The sequence below is a fragment of the Pleurodeles waltl genome, chromosome 5 (assembly GCF_031143425.1).
Source record: "Pleurodeles waltl isolate 20211129_DDA chromosome 5, aPleWal1.hap1.20221129, whole genome shotgun sequence".
NCBI classification, from domain to species: Eukaryota; Metazoa; Chordata; class Amphibia; order Caudata; family Salamandridae; genus Pleurodeles; species Pleurodeles waltl.
In genome coordinates, this window is record NC_090444.1 from 1,491,971,555 (window position 1) to 1,491,993,988 (window position 22,434).

Here is a 22,434-nt window from a genome sequence, read left to right on the forward strand (position 1 = left end):
AAAGGCCATGCAACCTTTTGGCCCCAAGGACTCATTCTCCAGGCCACAACACAAGCAGGTATGTCCCCAGGGATCCCATACCTCAGGACAATATGAGAGACAGGGCAGGCACATTGTCACCCCCATATGCTTTTGTCTGGTGGGGGACACGTTGGTCTTGTGTCCCCCTGGTGACACCCCTTGTGGGCAGGGGAGTGTGCTTTACTCCAACAGCAAGTGGGAGTCAAGAAGTAAGGCTGCACCAGTCCAGTGAGAGCACAAAGTAATTTTGCCAGTTCCATCACACCTCCAAAGGACAGGGCAGTGGCACCTCCCCCCATTAGTGCAGAGGAGCATCACCCCCCCACCCCACCCACACTGCAAACACACAAAAGGTGAAAAGTAAAAAGGTAATAAAACTAACTTCTTACCATTTTATTTTTCACTGCTTCCAGCCCAAGTTGGGTGTGTGGGCAGAGTAAGGAAAGGTTTGCATTGAATGTAAGCACTCCGAACAGTCGCCAAAAGATGTATTTAAGAAAGTCAGCCTCCATCTCCTAAGGCCTTAAAATGATGACCATGACTGTTTGCATTGCATCCTTAGCCCTCCCAGTGCTTGAGCTCTTGGTTTTGGGTGTGAAAACTCTTTGTGGTTGGTCCTATGACTGTAATGATAGTCAAATAGTAGTAAAAGGAATATTCTGGCACATATGCTTTGAATATTTGTTTACAATGTTGGTGATAAACAGTTCAGTGATTACCATTCTAATGAACACATTTGAATGTAGTTACTGTCCATATTGATTTTAATGGTTGTGGTGTATGGAAACATGACATGTGGTTACTTTTAGTAATGTAGTGACACCCTGACCAAGCCAACACGCCTGCCTTATATATAATAACAACAGATTATATTGTGATGTTGCATCTGGTATGGATACATGATCATTAGCGGGTTGAGGACCCACTAGTGATGAAAAGTCATATGAGGATGTCACCAAAGGTATAGTCATCTACCTGAGGTACATATTTGTAGTTTGAGGGGCACAATTTAGTAGTATGTGTGTAATAAAGGTACCTTTCCTTTTTAATAAAAAAGCACAAAGTAGATGATGGTAGATTGATTGTTGTTGCTACATACCAGTAGACTGGTGTTACCATCCTACACAACCTCACCTGAGTAGGCCTTGGATTATGCTCTGAATTACTATCCAGAGAGAGTCAAGTGCAACAATGAAGTACATACTTTCCAGTAAAAGGAAGTTGGACATTGAGTTACCGGTTCGGGGGACGGGGTGGGGGTAAAACCCCACTCAAGCAGCAACCACAATTTATGTTAGGATGAAGTCATAACAAATCCCATGTTAAACTGTGCTTAACCCTCTGGTGACTTGGCACAAAGCTGTGAGACTAAACCTAGAGGTAATGTGTAAAGTATTAACACAGCAGTTCAAACAGTAATAAAGTGAAAACACAAGACAATGAAAATCCCACACCAATCTATAAACATGTAACACGTAACACATTATTTGACACCAAAACAACAAAAATCCAATCAGCAGAATTGGAGATATGCAATTTCAAAGTTTTAGATAAAAATAGTGCCTAGAAGCACAAAGCACCAACTGTGGTTATCTGGTGGTGCTGTACTGGGACAAAGTCACAAGTTCAGGCCTGCTATGATGGAGTGCAGGCCCAATGCAGGGGCCAAGTTAGGCCAGCTAAACAAGACTACCTTATATCCTGGTTGCTGAGCCTTCCAAAAGAAGAGGTCCTGCATAATTATTGAGGAGGCCCTCGATGAAGGGCATGCTAAGAAAATGCTTACATAGAAGGTGGGTCACATACCGGAATTTCCAAGGAGGCTGAGATGCAGAGCCCTGCGTCATTGTCAAGGAGGGCATCAACTAGAGGTTTACAATGCAAAAACCTGCATTGAGGATGTGGTGCTCAGCACCAGTTCCAAGTAGACTGTAAGCTGCAATGCGAAGTCTGGCGTCAGAGATGCATCGAGCTGTGGTGGTTCTGGTGCAACTCAGAGGAGATGTGTTGTGCTGTGTCACGTGTGCTTTCAGGACCACAGCTGGGCTGGCAGACTACCTTCAGGTTCACTTCTAAGGACCCAGGACTCAAGTGTCACCACTTGGGGAGTAGGACTCATAGCAGATACAGTCCAGGTGCTGGGTGTAAGGTGAGTGGAGTCTTTTCTATTTCTCAAGCTCTAATCAGGAGGCCAGCCAACTAGCCCTTGGAGTTACTCTGGTGGTCCTAAGTTTAAGATTGAAGTCCAATCCTTTTACTCAGGCAGGAGAACAGCAGGGCAGTATAGCTACAGAGCAACAGTCCTTATTGCAGAGCAGCACAGCAGTCCTTCCGAGTCTTCCACAGATCCAGTGGTGTGCTGAAGAGTTGGGTCTGAGAATCCAATATATGTATCTGGTGCACACATTTGAAGTAGGAGATGGTTCTGGATGTTTCCACCCCCAGAGATGTTTGGAATTTCCTGACTCCCTGCCCTAGCCCCAGCTTCTCTGGGGTCATGATAGACTAGTGTCAAACCCTTTGTGAGTGTGCTCAGGCAGAGCCCATGTGATGTGTAAGTTTAGTAGGTGACAGCTCCTCCCTTTATCAAGTAAGAGATACCCCATCCTACCAACACCTATGCTCCTTTGTCTCACTAGATGGAATCAAAACACAACGGACACCTGCCAGCTGCACCTAGACATGTAACACAGGAAACAGGCTGCAGGCACCAAATGGTTAGAACAAGAAAATGCCAAATTACAATTGTACTTTACTAATAAAGAGGGTTTTAACTTCCAATTCTTTAGACATCAAACTTGATATTCCCACCTGCTCCCAATAGCAAATTAACACTTATTAAATGTAATAGGTTAAGCTAATGTTATTCCATGGGAGAGGTATGGCTTGCAGTAGTCAAAACGGATTTGCAAAATTTTTAGTACCAGGACATGAAAAAGGTAAAAATACTTGGTCAACCTTTTCAATACACTGTGTAACACCCCAGGGGCTGTTTAGAGCTTAACCTAGCGGTAACTAATATGTACTAAATATAAGGTTTAGACTTGACAAAAGGTACAATTTACCAGGTCAAAATGGAAGTTTAAGACTGCACACGCAGGCTGCAATGGCAGATATGAGACATGTTTAAAGGGCTACTGAAACAGGTGGCACGATAAATGCTGCAGGTCGTAGCAACATTTAATTGATAGGCCCTGAGTACATGTAGTACCACCTTTCTTGGGACTTACAAGTAAAGTAAATGTGCCAGTTGGATGTGAGCCAATGATATCATGCTTAAAGGAGAGATCATGCACACTTTAAAACTGTTTAGCAATGATAAAGTGCAAATGGTCCGTAGGCCAACAAAAGCGTGATCCGCAAAAATGTAGAGAAAGGAAAACATTTGAAGAAAACCACCCTAAGGCTGACAAGTCTAATAAATGACTATTGTGGAGAAAGTACTTGTGAAGGACTCATATCCTTTGCAAAAAATCACCCATTGTCTTATGAAATGCATGCCAGCCCACACCATCTTCAAAACCAGATGCATTATTTACAAAGCTATCATAATCAGTACACCTGCTTATCCTGCGGATAATTTCATAACCTCTGGTGAATCCTGATGCACCCACAGCCAGGACGCCATGAAACTGCAGACTTAGAAGGGTAAAAAATTAAAAATAAACAAGACAACAGGACTTTTTCATCTATGTAGCCAAAAGCAACCCTAACCCTGCTCAAATTTAGGAAAGCATTGAAGACTCACTTCTTTAGAGAACAGTATGTCACAATGTATTAACCATACACAATCCATCTTATTCTACTCTTACTTGTTGAATATATGCTTGTCTTTGACAAAGTACATCACACTTGGAATTTGCCTGGCTTGAGCCTTGCTCATTGCAATGTAAGGTGTGTCAGTTTCTCCTGCTGAAACATTGGCACCGAGGTGGACTGCATAGTGAAGATCATGGTGGCTTCCATACATGAAGTACTCCTGTTACTGCAGTCGTTGAATTACCAGCTCAGCTTTTTACACCTACCGCAGCACAAACAGCACACAATAGAATTAGTGAGTCAGTTGCAGCAAGAGTCAGAACTTCAAATAAAACCTTCTATGTTCTACAAGATTTTAAAGTTGAAATTTAATTTATAGCAACAGTCATCTTCAGCAAAAACTCAGCAATTGACTATCATCTGGATAATCTTTTACTGTTTTGCTCCAATAAGTTGATTGGCTATTCTGTCCTGCAGTACAATTGGATATTGTCTTCTGTCTCCCTGATTAGATGATGTCCCAGCAGCTTTTTAAACTGGGTTAACAGCCTCATTTTCGACTCACCATAGACAGTAGTCACATTCTTGGGAAGTTTTATTTTCAACAGTTATGGATTTCATATATATATTAGTAACATTCAAAATGATAACCTCCCAGTATCATTTTTACCTGAATCTGGGCCTCCCAGAATTAAATGTTAGCAGTAATACAGAACTTTGGAAAGTTACATCTTGGCCTTCAATGGAGTGAATTTCAGTGCTGCAAGGAGAAAGGCTCTTTTGTACAGCTTTTTAGGGACAGAGAGCCAATGAATATCTGACTGCCAGCGTCAAATGACTCCCCTGCCATCATTTGAATGGAACATTTTCACAATAGGCGTAGAGAGATTACAGTACCATTTTAATGAAGACCCTAGTATAATTGTAGAAAAACAAGTGCATTCAATTTGACTGATTCCCACCGCCAAAGATCCAGGGACTGTTGCCACAGTTGGGGGTGCAAGAGTTTTTCCCATGTTAGACCTCAGAGTGGCCTACCACCACGTGGAGCTCAACAGATATTCTTATTCCCTGATGGCTTTTAATACTCTCCTTGGTGTGTTCTGTTTTCTACACATGCTGTTTGAACTGCCCTCCGCAGCCTCAGTTTAAAAAAATTATTGTTTCAGCTTTTGGATGAGGAAAGCAGAGTTTTAGCTTATTAGGATGACATTTTGATTTGCCTGGAGTCATATCAGTTCCATTTGCTAAAACTAAATGGGATCCTGAACAAACTGGAAGATTATGCAATCACAGTGAAGAAAGCGAAGTGCAAGATCATGTTGGAGTAAGTGGAGTATTTGTGGCACCTCATTAAACCCATCAGGGATGGTCCTCGTCATGCTGACAAGGACCAAGTAAGGCAATTCCTGGCTCTATATGAATACTAGTCAAGATTTGTTGAAAAAAAATCAAACCCTTGAGAAAGCTATTGAGAAGTGGGTTGATGTATGCCTGGAAACAGGAACAAATCAAAGGATTTGATGTTTTGAAAACTCTCCCTATGAAGGCACCGGTCTTGCATCCATTTTGTGATGACATTCCTTCCATAGTTTCAGTGGATGTAACTGTTCCGGAGATTGGTGCTGTGTTAAGTCAGTTAGTTTATGGAAAAGAGTTCATTGTAGCATTTGCTTCCAGGTGGTTATCGATAGCTGAGAAAAATTAAAGAATGTAAGAGAGGGAGGCTTTTGCATGTGTGTGGGGGTGCACCATTTTGTGACATGCCTGTTGGAAAGAGAGTTCACCTTGGTCACAGATTACACGCCCTAGACTATTTATTCAATAATAAGGGTCTAGGGGTGCCAGTCCAAGGTTGGCCTGGGTACTCACTACAATGTATGAGTTACATGTCAGAGTGAAGCGACTGTCTCTGGATTGGGTGCTGGAAGAGACCAAGGTAGATAGAAACATTCCCGGAATGAATCAAATAAAGAGGTAAGTCAAGAGGACTCAAGAGAGGAGCAAGAACAGGTATGATGATTTAAAGAAGGTCAAGATGGTTGATTTATTGTTTAGGTGAGTGAGTTACGATAAGGAGGCCAGTAGGAGCAGGTAATATTAGACACAAATTTTACCTGAGGACTACAATCATCCAAGTATCCAAGAATTCAGTTTATGTGGAGAGTGGTAAATGGTGGAGCAAAATGAGTGTGGTCAAGGGGCATGATGAACTTGAGATGCCATCTTCTGACACTGTGACCCCTCCAGTTGGTAAGGGTGGTGGTGAACCAGTGACAGGAAGGCCAAGAGCTACCATTGGTGAGTCTGGGTAGTTGTGATGTGAATAGAAACAATGCTGTGAGGCCTGTGACATCCTAAATGATGCCTGGTGTGAGAGAGGAATATAATTTGGGCCTGGGCAAAGAAGTTCAGGGTTTGTAGGTGATTGGCAGAGAGGAATTTGATATGATGTTACAGTCCGGAGAGATTGAAGGTACTGGTAGTCATGGCATAGGGTAGGTTTTCCGAAATATTTGAATGATTACATTGTCTCTTGAGGACTTTTGTTTCTTAATATGTAGTAATTTTCTTCTGTTTTTTAGGTTTTGGGGAGGTTGTTGCTTCTTGCTGTGGCCATTCGGGATTTAGGTAGTTATTTGTCTTGTGTTGGGTCTTGTCTTCCTTCTGTTTTGATTTTCCCTTGTTTGTCATGAGTTTTTGTGGTTGTTGAAGCAAGAGAAGGTGTGCCTGTCTGTTATTCATTTTTGTTATGCCTGGAATGGTAAAGTCATGTATTCTATTTCCATGAAGCTGTGCCCCTGTGAGTTACAGATTGACAGTTACCCTGCTGGTCTGGAGTGAAAAGACAGAGATGCTGAGTGCTGGTTTCTGTGTACAGAATAAATCTTCATTTCATCGAAGATATTTGTCTCATTATTATTTTGGACTACACAACAAAGTGCCATAGAATATAATGCACTTGTAATAAGGCGGGCTGAATATCTGTCATGTTTGTGTTGGAGTAACATGCCCGCCATTACTCCGACACTTGTACGATATGCTGTGAACATTAGAGATGCAATATATGCCATAGGTAGGTATTTTAGTTAGTGACATGGTGCGAGATACACTCACATACTTTTCTGAGTCACTTTGGTATAAACAATGATTCTGAGGGCAAATCGAGAGACACAGAACAGGTTGAGATAGAAGAAAAAGCACACTCAAAAAGCACCGATCACAAGTACTGCAAAGGACTTTTATCTGGGTCTTTAGGAATTCAGTCACATCTAGGCAGTGTCTGTGGTGGGTACTGTCTTCTAGCTTTGGTTATCAGATGACTTAAAATAGCAAGCCATCAGATAAACTGATACTCTTGGCACTTCGGTGGTAACTAGGAGAGTAGTTAATATCTACTCAAACAGATTGTAGTAGATTGAGATTTCTTTTACAGTATGGCACATAATCATAGCCAATGGAATACATGTCAAAAATAAATAATTACTTCGCAAATATTAACTCTTCATACATAGGAAATGCATGAGAGTTTAAAAAGGCAAAGCACAGAAACAGAATGCCTTAGCATCATCTGAGGATAAGATGCAATATCAAGTGCGATTCTAGTGCTTAGATCATGAATCCCTAATGATTTCCTCAAGAGCTGCTAGTAGCTCTTCGGCTACCTGAAAGTAGCTCCCCTGAGCAGAGCCCACCCTTCTAAAGTAGGGTTTTTTGTTTGCTTGAATTAATGTATGCATTACAAAATTCAAGTGTGAATTCGAAAGGAAAAATGTGTGTATTTGCAGAACCCAAAAGGTGATATTTGGAGAAAAGAAAACGCCAAAATATATTTAAAGCTGAGATTTTAGTGAAAATCGTGCATTACTACTAATATTATCTTGGTGCCAGGGGTACTTCAGCTATTGTTGGCATGTATTACTCATGTAGAGTCATTTCAAATTGAAAAATACTTTTTGTCTTACTGATGGTAACCCTGCTCATGCCCTGGGGTGATCGCTGCTGGTAATCTTGCACTTGGTGAGCACTAATGTAACCTTGTCTGACGTGGTTGCAATTGGAACACTCAAATATTAGTAGCTCTGGATGCTTTACATTGAACACGAGTAGTTTTTATTGCACGAAAGTTTGAAGACCTTTGACTTAGATATTCGAACCAGGATTGATTACTTCAATAGAAATTTGGAAATACACTTTGCACTGATCACAATCTCATTTTCATTTATCAGTTATTTTTTTTATTCGGGTGACATTAAGTAGCAGATGTAACAATCATACTAATCACTGACTGTTGCTAATATATCTGTGGTGCAAGGACATGTTCCTCACATTTCTGTGGCAGAAAGTTCTGGAATCTGAGAGGAGCCACAAATTTCCTTCCACCCAGCGTTCCCCCACGTCTCCCGATCAAAATGATACCTCACTTGTGTGGGTAGGCCTAGCGCCCGCGACAGGATATGCCCCAAAACACAACGTGGACATATCACAGAAAACAGAGCTGTTTTTAGCAAAGTGACTACCTGTAGATTTTGGCCTCTAGCTCAGCCGCCACCTAGGGAAACCTACCAAACCTGTGCATTTCTGAAAACTAGAAACCTAGGGGAATCCAAGGAGGGGTGACTTGCGGGGCTCGGACCAGGTTCTGTTACCCAGAATCCTTTGCAAACCTCAAAATCTGGCTAACAAAACACATGTTCCTCACATTTCTGTGGCAGAAAGTTCTGGAATCTGAGAGGAGCCACAAATTTCCTTCCACCCAGCGTTCCCCCACGTCTCCCGATAAAAATGATACCTCACTTGTGTGGGTAGGCCTAGCGCCCGCGACAGGATATGCCCCCAAACACAACGTGGACATATCACAGAAAACAGAGCTGTTTTAAGCAAAGTGACTACCTGTAGATTTTGGCCTCTAGCTCAGCCGCCACCTAGGGAAACTTACCACACCTGTGCATTTCTGAAAACTAGAGACCTAGGGGAATCCAAGAAGGGGTGACTTGCGGGGCTCGGACCAGGTTCTGTTACCCAGAATCCTTTGCAAATCTCAAAATTTGGCTAAAAAAACACATGTTCCTCACATTTCTGTGGCAGAAAGTTCTGGAATCTGAGAGGAGCCACAAATTTCCTTCCACCCAGCGTTCCCCCATGTCTCCCGATAAAAATGATACCTCACTTGTGTGGGTAGGCCTAGCGCCCGCGACAGGATATGCCCCAAAACACAACGTGGACATATCACAGAAAACAGAGCTGTTTTTAGCAAAGTGACTACCTGTAGATTTTGGCCTCTAGCTCAGCCGCCACCTAGGGAAACCTACCAAACCTGTGCATTTCTGAAAACTAGAGACCTAGGGGAATCTAAGGAGGGGTGACTTGCGGGGCTCGGACCAGGTTCTGTTACCCAGAATCCTTTGCAAATCTCAAAATTTGGCTAAAAAAACACATGTTCCTCACATTTCTGTGGCAGAAAGTTCTGGAATCTGAGAGGAGCCACAAATTTCCTTCCACCCAGCGTTCCCCCACGTCTCCCGATAAAAATGATACCTCACTTGTGTGGGTAGGCCTAGCGCCCGCGACAGGATATGCCCCAAAACACAACGTGGACATGTCACAGAAAACAGAGCTGTTTTTAGCAAAGTGACTACCTGTTGATTTTGGCCGTTAGCTCAGCCGGCACCTAGGGAAACCTACCAAACCTGTGCATTTCTGAAAACTACAGACCTAGGGGAATCCAAGGAGGGGTGACTTGTGTGGCTCGGACCAGGTTCTGTTACCCAGAATCCTTTGCAAAACTCAAAATTTGGCTAAAAAAACACATGTTCCTCACATTTCTGTGGCAGAAAGTTCTGGAATCTGAGAGGAGCCACAAATTTCCTTCCACCCAGCGTTCCCCCACGTCTCCCGATCAAAATGATACCTCACTTGTGTGGGTAGGCCTAGCGCCCGCGACAGGATATGCCCCAAAACACAACGTGGACACATCACAGAAAACAGAGCTGTTTTTAGCAAAGTGACTACCTGGAGATTTTGGCCTCTAGCTCAGCCGCCACCTAGGGAAACCTACCAAACCTGTACATTTCTGAAAACTAGCGACCTAGGGGAATCCAAGGAGGGGTGACTTGTGTGGCTCGGACCAGGTTCTGTTACCCAGAATCCTTTGCAAACCTCAAAATTTGGCTAAAAAAACACATGTCCCTCACATTTCTGTGGCAGAAAGTTCTGGAATCTGAGAGGAGCTACAAATTTCCTTCCACCCAGCGTTCCCCCAAGTCTCCCGATAAAAATGATACCTCACTTGCGTGGGTAGGCCTAGCGCCGGCGACAGGAAACACCCCAAAGCGCAACGTGGACACATCCTAAATTTTGGAAAAAAACAGAGGTGTTTTTTGCGAAGTGCCTACCTGTAGATTTTGGCCTCTAGCTCAGCCGGCACCTAGGGAAACCTACCAAACCTGTGCATTTCTGAAAACGAGAGACCTAGGGGAATCCAAGGAGGGGTGACTTGCGGGGCTCGGACCAGGTTCTGTTACCCAGAATCCTTTGCAAACCTCAAAATTTGGCTAAAAAAACACATGTTACTCACATTCTGTGGCAGAAAGTTCTGGAATCTGAGAGGAGCCACAAATTTCCTTCTACCCAGCGTTCCCCCAAGTCTCCCGATAAAAATGATACCTCACTTGTGTGGGTAGGACTAGCGCCCACGAAAGGAAAGGGCCCAAAACACAACGTGGACACATCACATTTTTTTATAAAAAGCAGTGCCTACCTGTGGATTTTGGCCTGTAGCTCAGCCGACACCTGAGGAAACCTAGCAAACCAGTGCATTTTTGAAAACTAGAAACCCAGGGGAATCCAAGATGGGGTGACTTGCGGGGCTCTGACCAGGTTATGTTACCCAGAATCCTTTGCAAACATCAAAATTTGGCCCAAAAAACACTTTTTCCTCTCATTTCGGTGACAGAAAGTTCTGGAATCTGAGAGGAGCCACAAATTTCCTTCCACCCAGCGTTCCCCTAAGTCTCTTGATAAAAATGGTACATCACTTCTGTGGGTAGGCCTAGCGCCCACAAAAGGAAATGGCCCAAAACACAACGTGGACACAACATATTTTTTCACAGAAAACAGAAGTGTTTTTTGCAAGGTGCCTACCTGTGGTGTTTGGCCTGTAGCTCAGCTGGCCCCAGGAGGGAGATAGGGCTCCACTTAGAAAGACTTTCTTGAACTTTTAGAAAAGGATTGTTGTTGAGACTTTCCTGAGTACTGCCATGTAATAGATGGTTAAGTAAAGTAAATGAGCCAGCAGATTATGTAGTTAAAGGTGGGGATGTTACTAGGCAGGGTTTGCCCATTTGCTTGTCCTTGATTGCTATTTCAGGGACATTCATGAGAGCCAGGAGTCTTTACACTTCATTGTGCCATGTTTTGGATACTTCTGTTTGGAACCATCATCATCACTACAAGCTGCAAGTATCATAACCTTGCTCAAAGGCTGTGTCTGCACTACAACCAGAAAATTATATTTGAAAGGTGACCACCTTGAACTGTTTCCAAGACCATAGACAGTGGATGCAAATTTCCTGTCTGGAACAAAAGTATAAAAGTGGGACCCAGTCCACCTCATTTAGTTCCAGTTCTGATTTCTGCATGACAAGGAAGGGAGTGCTCCACATAATAGAAACTACGGCGACGTCACAGATTGTGTTTGCAAGACAGCACATCTCCCAGAGGTGAAGGGACATGACTTGAAAGCTTATCCTTGCTATAGAATCTGTGGGCCTGCTACAGCCTAGAACCTTCCCTGCCTGGCGGTTGCACCTGCTAGATATTTCCAGACTGGAGGCCTCACCTGACAAAGAAGCTCAGGCTGCAGCTGCATCTCCAGAAGGCTAGCGCAAACCGGTCTGTCCTGACAAGCTGATGCTTGAAGCACATCATGAGCGAGAGAGAGAAATGGGACCACTGCAGATGAAGAGACACCACTGAAAATGTTTAACAGTGTATGCTGACATGCACATGAGCCAGCACCCACCAGTATGAGTCCTTTACCAAGCAGGCAACAGTGGGACATGTCCTCCAGAGACTGACAAACAGAGAGACCGCAAATGCAAGAAAAGTCAAACCCTGTCCTTATTAATAAGACTCTTTTTGGTTAAAAGTATTATTCATACTGATTCACCAGTTGCCAAACAGCAACTGCTGAGTGAAGCATACGACTACAATTACTTTTTGCAAAATTGTGCCTAAACTTGATCAGCACAAGAGATTAGTGTCTTTCCCACCCCACTTACTCACCAAAAACTATGCCATACATGGAGCTGTATATTCCACGTCTTTATTTGTCTGCATGTAACTGCAAACTCAACATTCCAAACTGCTTTCACTCAAAGGGGGTCATTCTGACCCTGGCGGTAGACTACCGCCAGGGCCAACGACCGCGGATGCACCGCCAACAGGCTGGCGGTGCATCCCAGGGCATTCTGACCGCGGCGGTACAGCCGCGGTCAGAAACGGAAAACCGGCGGTGTCCCGCCGGTTTCCCGCTGCCCTGAGGAATCCTCAATGGCGGCGCTGCAGGCAGCGCCGCCATGGGGATTCCGACCCCATTACCGCCAGCCTGGTTCTGGCGGTTTTGACCGCCAGAACCTGGCTGGCGGTAACGGGTGTCGTGGGGCCCCTGGGGGCCCCTGCAGTGCCCATGCCAATGGCATGGGCACTGCAGGGGCCCCCTAACAGGGCCCCACTAAGATTTTCAGTGTCTGCATAGCAGACACTGAAAATCGCGACGGGTGCAACTGCACCCGTCGCACCCTTCCCACTCCGCCGGGTCCATTCGGAGCCGGCATCCTCGTGGGAAGGGGTTTCCCGCTGGGCTGGCGGGCGGCCTTCTGGCGGTCGCCCCCCAGCCCAGCGGGAAACTCAGAATTACCGCGGCGGTCTTCTGACCGCGTAGCGGTATTCTGCCAGCGGAACTTTGGCGGGCGGCCTCCGCCGCCCGCCAAAGTTAGAATCACCCCCAATATGTTCTAACACTTACGTCACAGTTCTACAAAGTATTCCATAACTCACACAACTCTACATCTCCCCCATTACCTAGAAAACAATTTTTTTCAAACTTAAACACAATCATAGCTCTTCAATGAGCTTTGTGGTACTCTGATTATTCGTCACTGCTGTGCCTTCTAAAATTGAGAACTGGCAGTAGGAGTGTCCATGATCAGTGTTGGCGATGCAGGAGCAATAGCAGTTTGGGGTTTTTCAATTGTCCTTTACAGGCCAGTCTCTACTTTGACATCAGTATCTGACGAGTAGTGAGCCACATATCTGAAACATGAGGAATCTTGTGTAATGGAATTCCCAGGATATTGGGCAGTCACCATGTGTCTTTTGCTGGTTACAACTTGGAATAGCTCAGCAGCAAATGAAGCATCAGGCTTACGTTTTCTCGGCTGATAAACAAGCACTCAATCTCCTCTCTGTCATTTTATTTGCAAGTTCCAAGTCTTTGGTATTGGTTTCTTCCTCAGTACTTGATCTTGTGTTGGTACATTGAGGTAACTTAGTTAATCATTGCTCTTCCGAACATCAAAGTTGCAGGGCTTTCTTCTGTGGCCAAGTGAGGAGTTGAAGGGAATGCTTGCAAGGTAGAATTCAACACAGTTTTAAGATGAAGCTTTTGCAGTATAGCACGCTGAACATCTTTCTTCAATGTTCTCATTAAATGTTTGACAAGACAAGTAGCCTGTGGCAAAAGAGGTGTGATTTTCTGGTGCTTCACCTTAAGATGACTGAGAAAGTCTCAGAATGCTCGACTGTTGAAATGTGGGCCATTGTCACATTCTAAGATCGCAAGTGCACCCCATGTCACAAAGATGCCATCTAATCTCAATGAATCTCTCTTGAGTGATAGATGAGATATCTTCTTTTAATAGAAAACTGGAGTATTCAACACCAATCAGCATCAGTTAATGTCCATTGTCAAGAGACACAAAAACATCTGCAGTATTTCTTTCACATGCATGCTTTGGCAACTCTGACATGCTTAAAGGGTGTTGAGCAGTTTTCAACAACAGGCAGATGCATAGATGACATGCTGTCAACTCTCTTCCAACTCTTTTATCAAGATGAGGAATCCAAACTTGGTCTCTTAGACCTTGTTTGGTAATCGATGATTAAATGGTTTGCATGATTAACTCTGAATTAGGAAGATAACTCATTATGGATGTGAAGAGGAATATCAACATCGGGGAGACTGAACATTTGTAATTTAAAATATAAGTAAACATGCCTTTGGGATTTGGGGGGACACATTTACTACAATTAGGGTACAGTAGAAAGAAAGTCAAATTAAAGTCATAACATCTCATGTTTTTAGGGTGCTACCTGAAAATATGATTTTTGACCTGATGATGACCCTTTAATGATGGGTTCTTTTTGTGGGATTGAAACATTGACACACCTCATTGTGGGTTAATGTACGATGAGATAGGTGACTTCAGGACATCTGGATTGAAGGGGTCCTATTTTAAGGTTGCTTTAATTTTTAATCACAATTTTGTACATATTGTACATATCACCTGATACTAATCCTTCACGTTATTCACGTTCACTGCGCCGTTATTGTAGGAGCACCTGAATAGACTGATTAATGACTGTATTGTTGAAAAAATGTTGTCTGAATAAAGGAAACACATGTTAGATTAACTTTGTTGATAAGGATAACAAATTCTTGCCGTGGAAGTTAAGGGCTACACTTCCCCCTTGGGGCCTTGAAACTTTTTGCTATATTTAAACACCCGGGTCCTAGGGTTACTGGGTTTGCCTCATTTGTTTTCAAACAAAATATGTCTTCAAGCATTTGGTAGTCCTCTGTGCTGTGCAAGGATTGCACCTATCCCAACTGGGCTTGCATCAACAACAACTTCAGTATGGAGCTTTGGATCAAATTAAGCCACTTCAGTAGCATTTTTGATAGCTTGTTTTTTTTTTTTAAAGCTTTGCTCGCATTCATGTGGTCAATAAAATGAAACATTCTTTTCATCAAGTCTCTCAATGCAGCTCTCACAGTGGCAAAGTCTTGTATATATTTGGACCAGTAACTGCCCATGCCAAGGAATGAACGTATCATGGAAACATCTTTTGAGGGACTCGCAGTTGACAATGATTGCCCTGTAGTGGGGTTAGGTGTCGTACTCCCAGCAGAAAATATATGGTCAAAGCTTTGTTTTATTGAGTTCACATTTCTCAGCATTTAAATATAAACCTGCATCAACCAGTAAACAACACACTTGCTTGAGAGCTTTGTTGTGCTCCTTCTGTGAAGCTCCAAAGAGTAATATGTCATCATGACAGGCTGTATGAAAAAGTCTGTTGCTGATGACACACCAGAACTTAGTGCCTGATTTAGTTTTTGCTTTGTATTATTCATTTCACATTTCTCATCATTCGAAATAAAACCTGCATCAATCAGTAAATGACACTCTTGTTTGAAAGCTTTACCGTGCTCCTTCTGTGTAACTCCCCAAAAAACAATATTTCATCACTGTAGTTAAAAGCATTCATGACAGACTATATGATAATTTGAATGACATCTTGAAAAATCTCTGCAGCTGATGATACACTAAAACTTAGTTTTATATCAAAACAGACCAATATGTATAGAAAAGCCTGTAATGTACCTGCGATTCTCCTCAAGTTTCAACTTATGATATCCTTTACTTAGGGTGAGAAGAGACCTTTGCACCATTCAATTGTGTTAACTTGTCAACTGTGTGTGGACCTGGATGTTGTTCTCTTTCAATTGCCTTGTTTGATTGATGCATATCCCCACAGATGTGTACAGCTCCTTTACCGTCCTCTCTGGGTACTACCACTATGGGAGAAATCCATGGCACTGGACCAAGTAGAATGCTCAGTGAAATCATAATTAAGGAATGTCTCTAGTTTCTTTTCAACAGCTTCCTGTAAATGAAATGCAATTCTTCTGTGTCTTTGTGCAACCGGGCGGACCTCCTCATTATTTTGCAAATACTTTCATAGTCCTAAGTGTTCTTAACCCATGAAACAAAGTAGGGTACTGACTTACTATTTTGTGATGACCATTCATGTTGTAGTTCACTGGGATTGGTCCCATATCAGCAGCTAGACTGAAACTGGGCATACAAAGTAACTGTGACCCTCATCAAAACTTACAGCAATAATATGCAGGCATGATTAGCCTTCACTGCCATGAATTCTTTAGACAAATTACATACACTTACTCATTTGAGCACTCAGTGTTGATGTCTCCCGGATTACTGCCATCAAAATTTTAGCCTCTGAGATGGCCAGTTTCCTTCGCTCACTGGCCCTGAAGTCCCTTGCTGGTTTTCAAACACAGGGCTATATACTCAGTTAATTCCATTTAACATTGCGTAAATAATCCTCGGGGATGTATCCTTAAATGCCCTGATGATGATCCTATGACTTTGCTGTTGAAATGTCATTTACTGCTGTACTTTGATCCTATCTATCCTGTCATGTTTATAGTAATGTGGATAAAGGCAGAAGTACTGTGCTGAATTGAGACGAACCCATTTTTTTTTTATTTCTCTCACATAACAGTGCCTGAGTCTCTTAATCAAATTGATTGTCTGGCATTTATGTTTTCACCAACCCATCTGTTGACATTGTTTAAATAAATGATTTAAATTTGACTTTTGGACAAAATATGTAGGAATTATCGTATTCCTAATATATTATTGCTGTATGTTCTGATGAGGGACCACTGTTCCTTTATAGTACTAATTACTCCTGGTCCCTTGATACCTATGTGTTCCCCTTGTTTCTTTCTAATAAAACTGAGTAAACAGGCACTTGGCTCTGTACCTTGAAGCACATCAATGAGTGCTTGCACATTTTTTTCTTCTTGTGTTTCATCGTTGCTACAAATGAATTTAGGCTTTTCAATAGCATTGATGCAGCCCAGGTGTATTCTTTTGTTGATAGCATCAGCCGTGATAATGGGTATAGTTCATTAAATTTCCCTTCATTATAATGTATGTTGGCTCACTGCTCAATGAAAGGTATTTAACAACTGTTTACTTTCAGTGTGATTTTCGGACAATGTTTGGATGACTATTTAATTTTTTGACTGGTATTTCTCTTCACATGTGGCCAGTCCCATATGCGCACATTTTTTTGAGGTAAACATCAACATTGCACAATCATCTTCTTCACTTTCACTTGATATTGATACTGAAAAACATTTTGACTGTGCTTTAGATGACAATCGACTTTGTTTGGTGTTGATTTGTCTCAGTTGGTGTTCTCACTTGTCCTTGTGGCCGTGCGTCGAATGTTTGGGCATCCATTTTGTCTTCTCGCCATGACACACTTTTTCCTTTGTATTGCAAACGTCACAAAATGGTTCTTTTTCCCACAGCCTTTGCAAATCTGTCCAATGGCAGGACATTTATCCTTGTGTGGAAACAACAATCCACACCCAATACACAACTTCTTTTTCTGTGGAGACATCACTTTGTGTCCTCCAGCCCTGTGCTTCTGCTTGCTTTTCATGTTCATGACTGACTCACTTTGGGGACCTTTGGCTTCCACGTAATCCAGACCAAGGGGCATATTTATGAAATGCAGCGCCACTTTTCTTGTCCCCTTAGCGCCCCTCTAACACCACCAGTTGTACGCCATATTTAAAATACAGCGTACCATGGTGGTACTTAAGGGGACTAGCATCAGAATTTTTTATGCTAATCCGGAGCTTTGCAGGATTAGCATCAAAAGATTTTACGCTAATCCTGCAAAGCCCATTGAGGCCCATTGTAATCATTGGTGTGCCTCCTTTGAAGGCCTGCTCTGAAAAGGTGTTAAAAGTGCAAAAAAAAAGATGCAAAGAAATCTCTTAGATTCTTTGCGCCATTTTTTTAGCCCCCTTTGCAAATATTGTGCCTGGCGCAGGCATAATGTAGCACAAGGGGTTACAAAGTGTCACAATGAATGCATTGCGCAACATTGTAGATATGTTGCTGCGATTTTGGTCTCGTTGGGCCACATTGGCATAAGAAAAATGACGCTATTCTGGCGCAAGGAGGCACTAGGGGCTCTTAAATATGCCCCAAAGAGTTTCTCTCAGCATTCATCACCTGTATGAATCTGAAAGGCATACATGAATAACTCTGAGACATAGTGCTTCCTCGTCATTAAATTAATTAAACCTACAGTGTTTCATGAACATATTTGCTCTCTCAACAAATTTGTCTATGGTTTTACTAACTCTCTGTCATTCTTCACTGAGAATGAACCTTTCGTGATCTACATTCAGGATTTGATTGAACTTGGAATTCAAGGCATCTTAAATTTGACATGATGTAACTTCATCAGCTCACTGCATTTTCTTTGTGACTTCTTTTACACCTTCACCAGCAAGATTCTTGAGGTATTTGATAAGCTTCTTGTTATCTGTTTCTTCTATTGCATTAATGAAATCATCAAATGTCTCTATTTAAGCAGTCCATCTATATCCAATAATACTTTTTTTGCGGTATGAAATGGTGGTCATGGTTTCAGGAAGGTGGCAGCATTATAACTGTTTACGGGATTGGCTGACACTGAAACTGGAGTTCTCTTCGATTCTGTCTGCTGTCCACTAGGACCTGCTTCATTAATACCATCTCTAAGACCTGCTGGCCTCTGGGTCATTTTGGACAGTCTGTGGTAATATGACCTCTTTCTTGGTCTCCATTAGAAGAGAAGCCTATGATTCTCTGTTATCGGTTCTGGTAAGCAGATGATCTTTTCTTGTATCTGAATTGCTGTGCTTTTCAGGTGTCTTTTTGTGCTTTTTGACACCTGGTTGATCTTTGCCTCCCAGCATTTCTGATTGCAACGGTATCTTCCAATTTGCTGTCGTATGATGTATAGCTTTAGATTGCATAGTAGTGCAGTACCTCTCTTTCCAGCTTTACTAGCAGGTTCTTGACCAACGATGTGTAGACTTCTTAGTGAAGCTTTCTTTATCTTCAAATGCTCTGCACTGGCTGGAGATGCGCTTGGACTCCACAAACGTCAAATGTCTACTCTGCACTTTGATGAAGGCACACATGGCACACATGAGCAGTTTGCTTGGATAATGGAAAACTCTCTAGGAGAGCACTGTCTATATTCAGGTTAATTATCTCCTAATAGTTGTAGTGTCTTCACCAGCCGGGGTACCCACCAATAACTACGCCACACATGGAGGTGTATATTACACACTTTTATTCATCTGTGTGTAACCACAAACTCAACATTCTAAACCTGCATTCACTTCACTACAGTCTAACCCTTACATCACAGTTCTACAGAGTCTTTTAGGAGCCAAAAGTGTACAGTCACTCAGACCTCACAGGACACTACAAAGGGGACCATCTGAAACCAGGAGGGAATACTGAAGGGTGGAGATGAGGGCACAAGGGCTGGTGCTGTATTTCTGTGTAATCCCAGGGGTGATAGTATATAACCTTGAATTTGATACCTATCTAATTTTGTAGTACTGATGTGATATTAAGAGTACTTTCTTTTTTAAATATTAAACACTGAGCTCGACAATGGAATATTGGCTCTGTTGCTTTATTGTTCAGTTCTGAATGTTTGCCCCCTAAATGAGAAGACTTAAACTGCCTGTCCTCACTACAGAGTAACAGAAAGGGTTCACTTGGCAGAATTTACAGACACTCCATTGGACCCATCCCAGTACATCAGTGGCAATTGACCTCATTCTAACACTTATGTCACAGTCATGGTTAGGGCCCAGTAACCCCTTTCTGCTGTGTGGCCCCCTGAACAGGGACTTACCCCACCATATATTTTGTTCTTTAAAAAATACCTAAAAACTAAGCTATTTAGCCGGATTGGTCAGAGAGATTACCAGACCACATTTGGACAACCTTATGGTTGAGTACATTTCATAGACTGTGGGGTTGGCCCATTAGGTCTCCATCCACTGTACCAATCACATTTTTTACTTCAACAGACCACTCTGACAATATCACCCTGCATTATCTATGTAGAAAGGACATTCTTATCTGAAAATATACCAACTTACAACACCTTTCAAACTCAACTTTAAATGTATCAATTTCCTGGACAGATGACAGATGCATTAGCCCTGAAGAACCCCCAGGTTTGCTCGCCATTGAAGGGGGAAAACATGTATTAAATGTCATATTGACAGTTTGTACTTTTTGTTTGTGTCTTTCAATTACTGTTTGATTATGTTATACTAATTAGGAAAAAAGCTGCTATCTTGAAACTAGGTGTTTGAATTCCATGTGTTGATGCATGTGTATCGCTCAAATACAGAGCCCTACCTATTTGTTCTTGAATACCCCAACCTTACAATTTGATTGAATCAAATTGTCCACAAAGCATAATACCAAGCTTGTGGGGCCCTTCACCTTTTATTTCATGAACAAGGAAAAATCATTCCTAGATTTGTGTGTTCAGCCTTTTTCATATTATAGAATTATGAGGAGCGTATCAAGATTGGCCCATGAAGTGAAAGTAAATGGAATTTCAAACCACTCGAATTATAGTATCATCGTCAGGAGTGAAGAATGAAATGGCCTAAGAGAAGAAATATGGGTTGACCAGTGGTCCCAGCTTGCTATAGTCAGCAAAGCCAGGAATAAATCACCAAGCCAATGATAAATAGGACACCATCCTAGGGGTACTTAAAGTAAATAGTCAACAAACTGAAAGTGAGCATTACCCAATTAGAAGCCCATAAGTAATCTCGAGAACATTGTAGATGTGGAACCTACTCACTCAAGAGGGTCCTGCAGGGCGTAAACCTAAAGGGGAAACAGAGCATGTAGGATTTTTAAGTGCTAGTGGTACAGTATTATCTGTAGCAAGCCAGGCAATGCTGGGTGACAGTAGTAGAAATGGTCCTCGCAGTTATCACATGGTGAAGCAGAACTCTGCTGGTGTAATGAATGGTCGGAGACTGAGGTAGCCAGGTATCCACCCTGCCATGGGAAAAAATCCAGTGTGGTGAAAACCAGCAATGCAATCAGTCTGCCTGGTCCTGCTGTGAAAGCATTACTGTGTAGAGTTCAGCTTCACCTTTTGGGCTGCTAATTGATCTTGTTCATGTGAATGTAGATGACTCCAGGTATTAATAACATAATGAATAACAATTTTTTGGAAAAACAGATCTTATTGAGAAGTAGCTAATAATAATATATATAAAACAACTAAATGGCTAATGTAAGTAGCAGGAGTGTAAGGTATGTTTTTTTTTAACAAAGTTTATTTAATTTTACAGGAATCACAATCATCTGGATTTCCCTCACATGTTAAAATAGTTGAAGTTGGACCAAGAGATGGATTGCAGAATGAAAAGGTAATTGAATACTTTTGTTGAACAGACATTTTACAATCAACAAAACGAATAGCTATGCATTCCATGTTTTAATTTGTTTACCTTTAGACGGTTGTAGAAAATGATAATGTCAATATGACAACCACAAAAAATTAGGATTGGAGTGTGTTTTACCTGTTTGGCAGTCTTTAGTCATGTACATCTTTATTTTGGCAATCACATCACCCAATAATGAAATTATTATGTATATAAAGTGCTACAGCAGAGCTGGGAGTTTTAGACAGTAGAGGTGCTATTGTGGTGACATGGGCAACGTGTTGATAGGCTCACCGACGTCATGTATTGAATGAGTCTGCCGATTCCAGTTCCCAGTTTCTGAAACATGAACAGGTTAACCATAACAGTTTGAAATCTCGCCCTATTCTATCCCACTATAGCAACGTTCTATTAAATTGTATTATTACGGCTCCTTGGCTCAACTTTTTAGAATAAGGATGGCACTGCATAGGCCCTTTAAAATGTTTAAATAACAACCCTTTTCATGTGTTGGGCAAAACTGCAAGACATATCTTGCAAATGCAGTGCAAACACAATTTCAGTCCTCTATGCCCGTTTCGCCTCACAATTAAGATACATTCCAAAGATGAGTTCATTAAACTATTTCGTTGAAAAATGGGACTGGTTCTCCATCATGGGAAATCCGGTGGTTTTCTCACCTCTAAAAATGGAGAGAAGTGCTCCGGTAAAATTACCTGTAAACATTTTATCTCGCATGGTTCCGAAAAAAAGCTAAAAATAATATCGTACTCCTAATCTAAATGCTGTGTCACTCTAAAATCTAAATCATTATCCATCATCATCCGATAACCTTCTAATGTGATCAATAAACACAGGAATATTTAGCAATTTTGGCACCTAACAGTATGATTTTGCAGGCATACTTTAGGAAAAAGTATGGGCAAAGGCAGTAGGACTCACCTGCCTTTGGAATCGTTGCATAAAAATATTGACAGAAGTCTGCTGCAGTCAAAACATAAAACAGAAAATTTTGCCCTTTGTACTTGACTTTGTGGGTGAATTAAAAAAAAATAATCTGTGATGATTCCGTGTATTTATGGGATGAAAAATAACCCCTCATTTACTGGTATGGAATCATTCTATAGGAGGCAGATTATACACCAACAGGCACATTTATCAAGGTTTTGCGTCGCCCTTGCTCCAAGCAAGAGAGCACATGGGTGACAAAATCTAAGTGAGATGTATCAAGTCATGCAAGATATGGCTCTGCATGGGTTGATAAATCT

At 42.1% G+C, this 22,434-nt stretch overlaps 1 protein-coding gene across 1 annotated transcript in view; it reads left to right on the forward strand.

The window, feature by feature from the left end:
- The window catches only part of HMGCLL1 (3-hydroxy-3-methylglutaryl-CoA lyase like 1), a 456,170-nt gene that overhangs the window by 26,288 nt on the left and 407,448 nt on the right, over nucleotides 1–22,434 (forward strand). Inside the window, exon 2 of the mRNA XM_069236772.1 lies at nucleotides 21,074–21,151. Within this exon, the coding sequence (XP_069092873.1) occupies nucleotides 21,074–21,151 (78 nt within the window). The remainder of the gene's footprint in view (nucleotides 1–21,073; nucleotides 21,152–22,434) is intronic.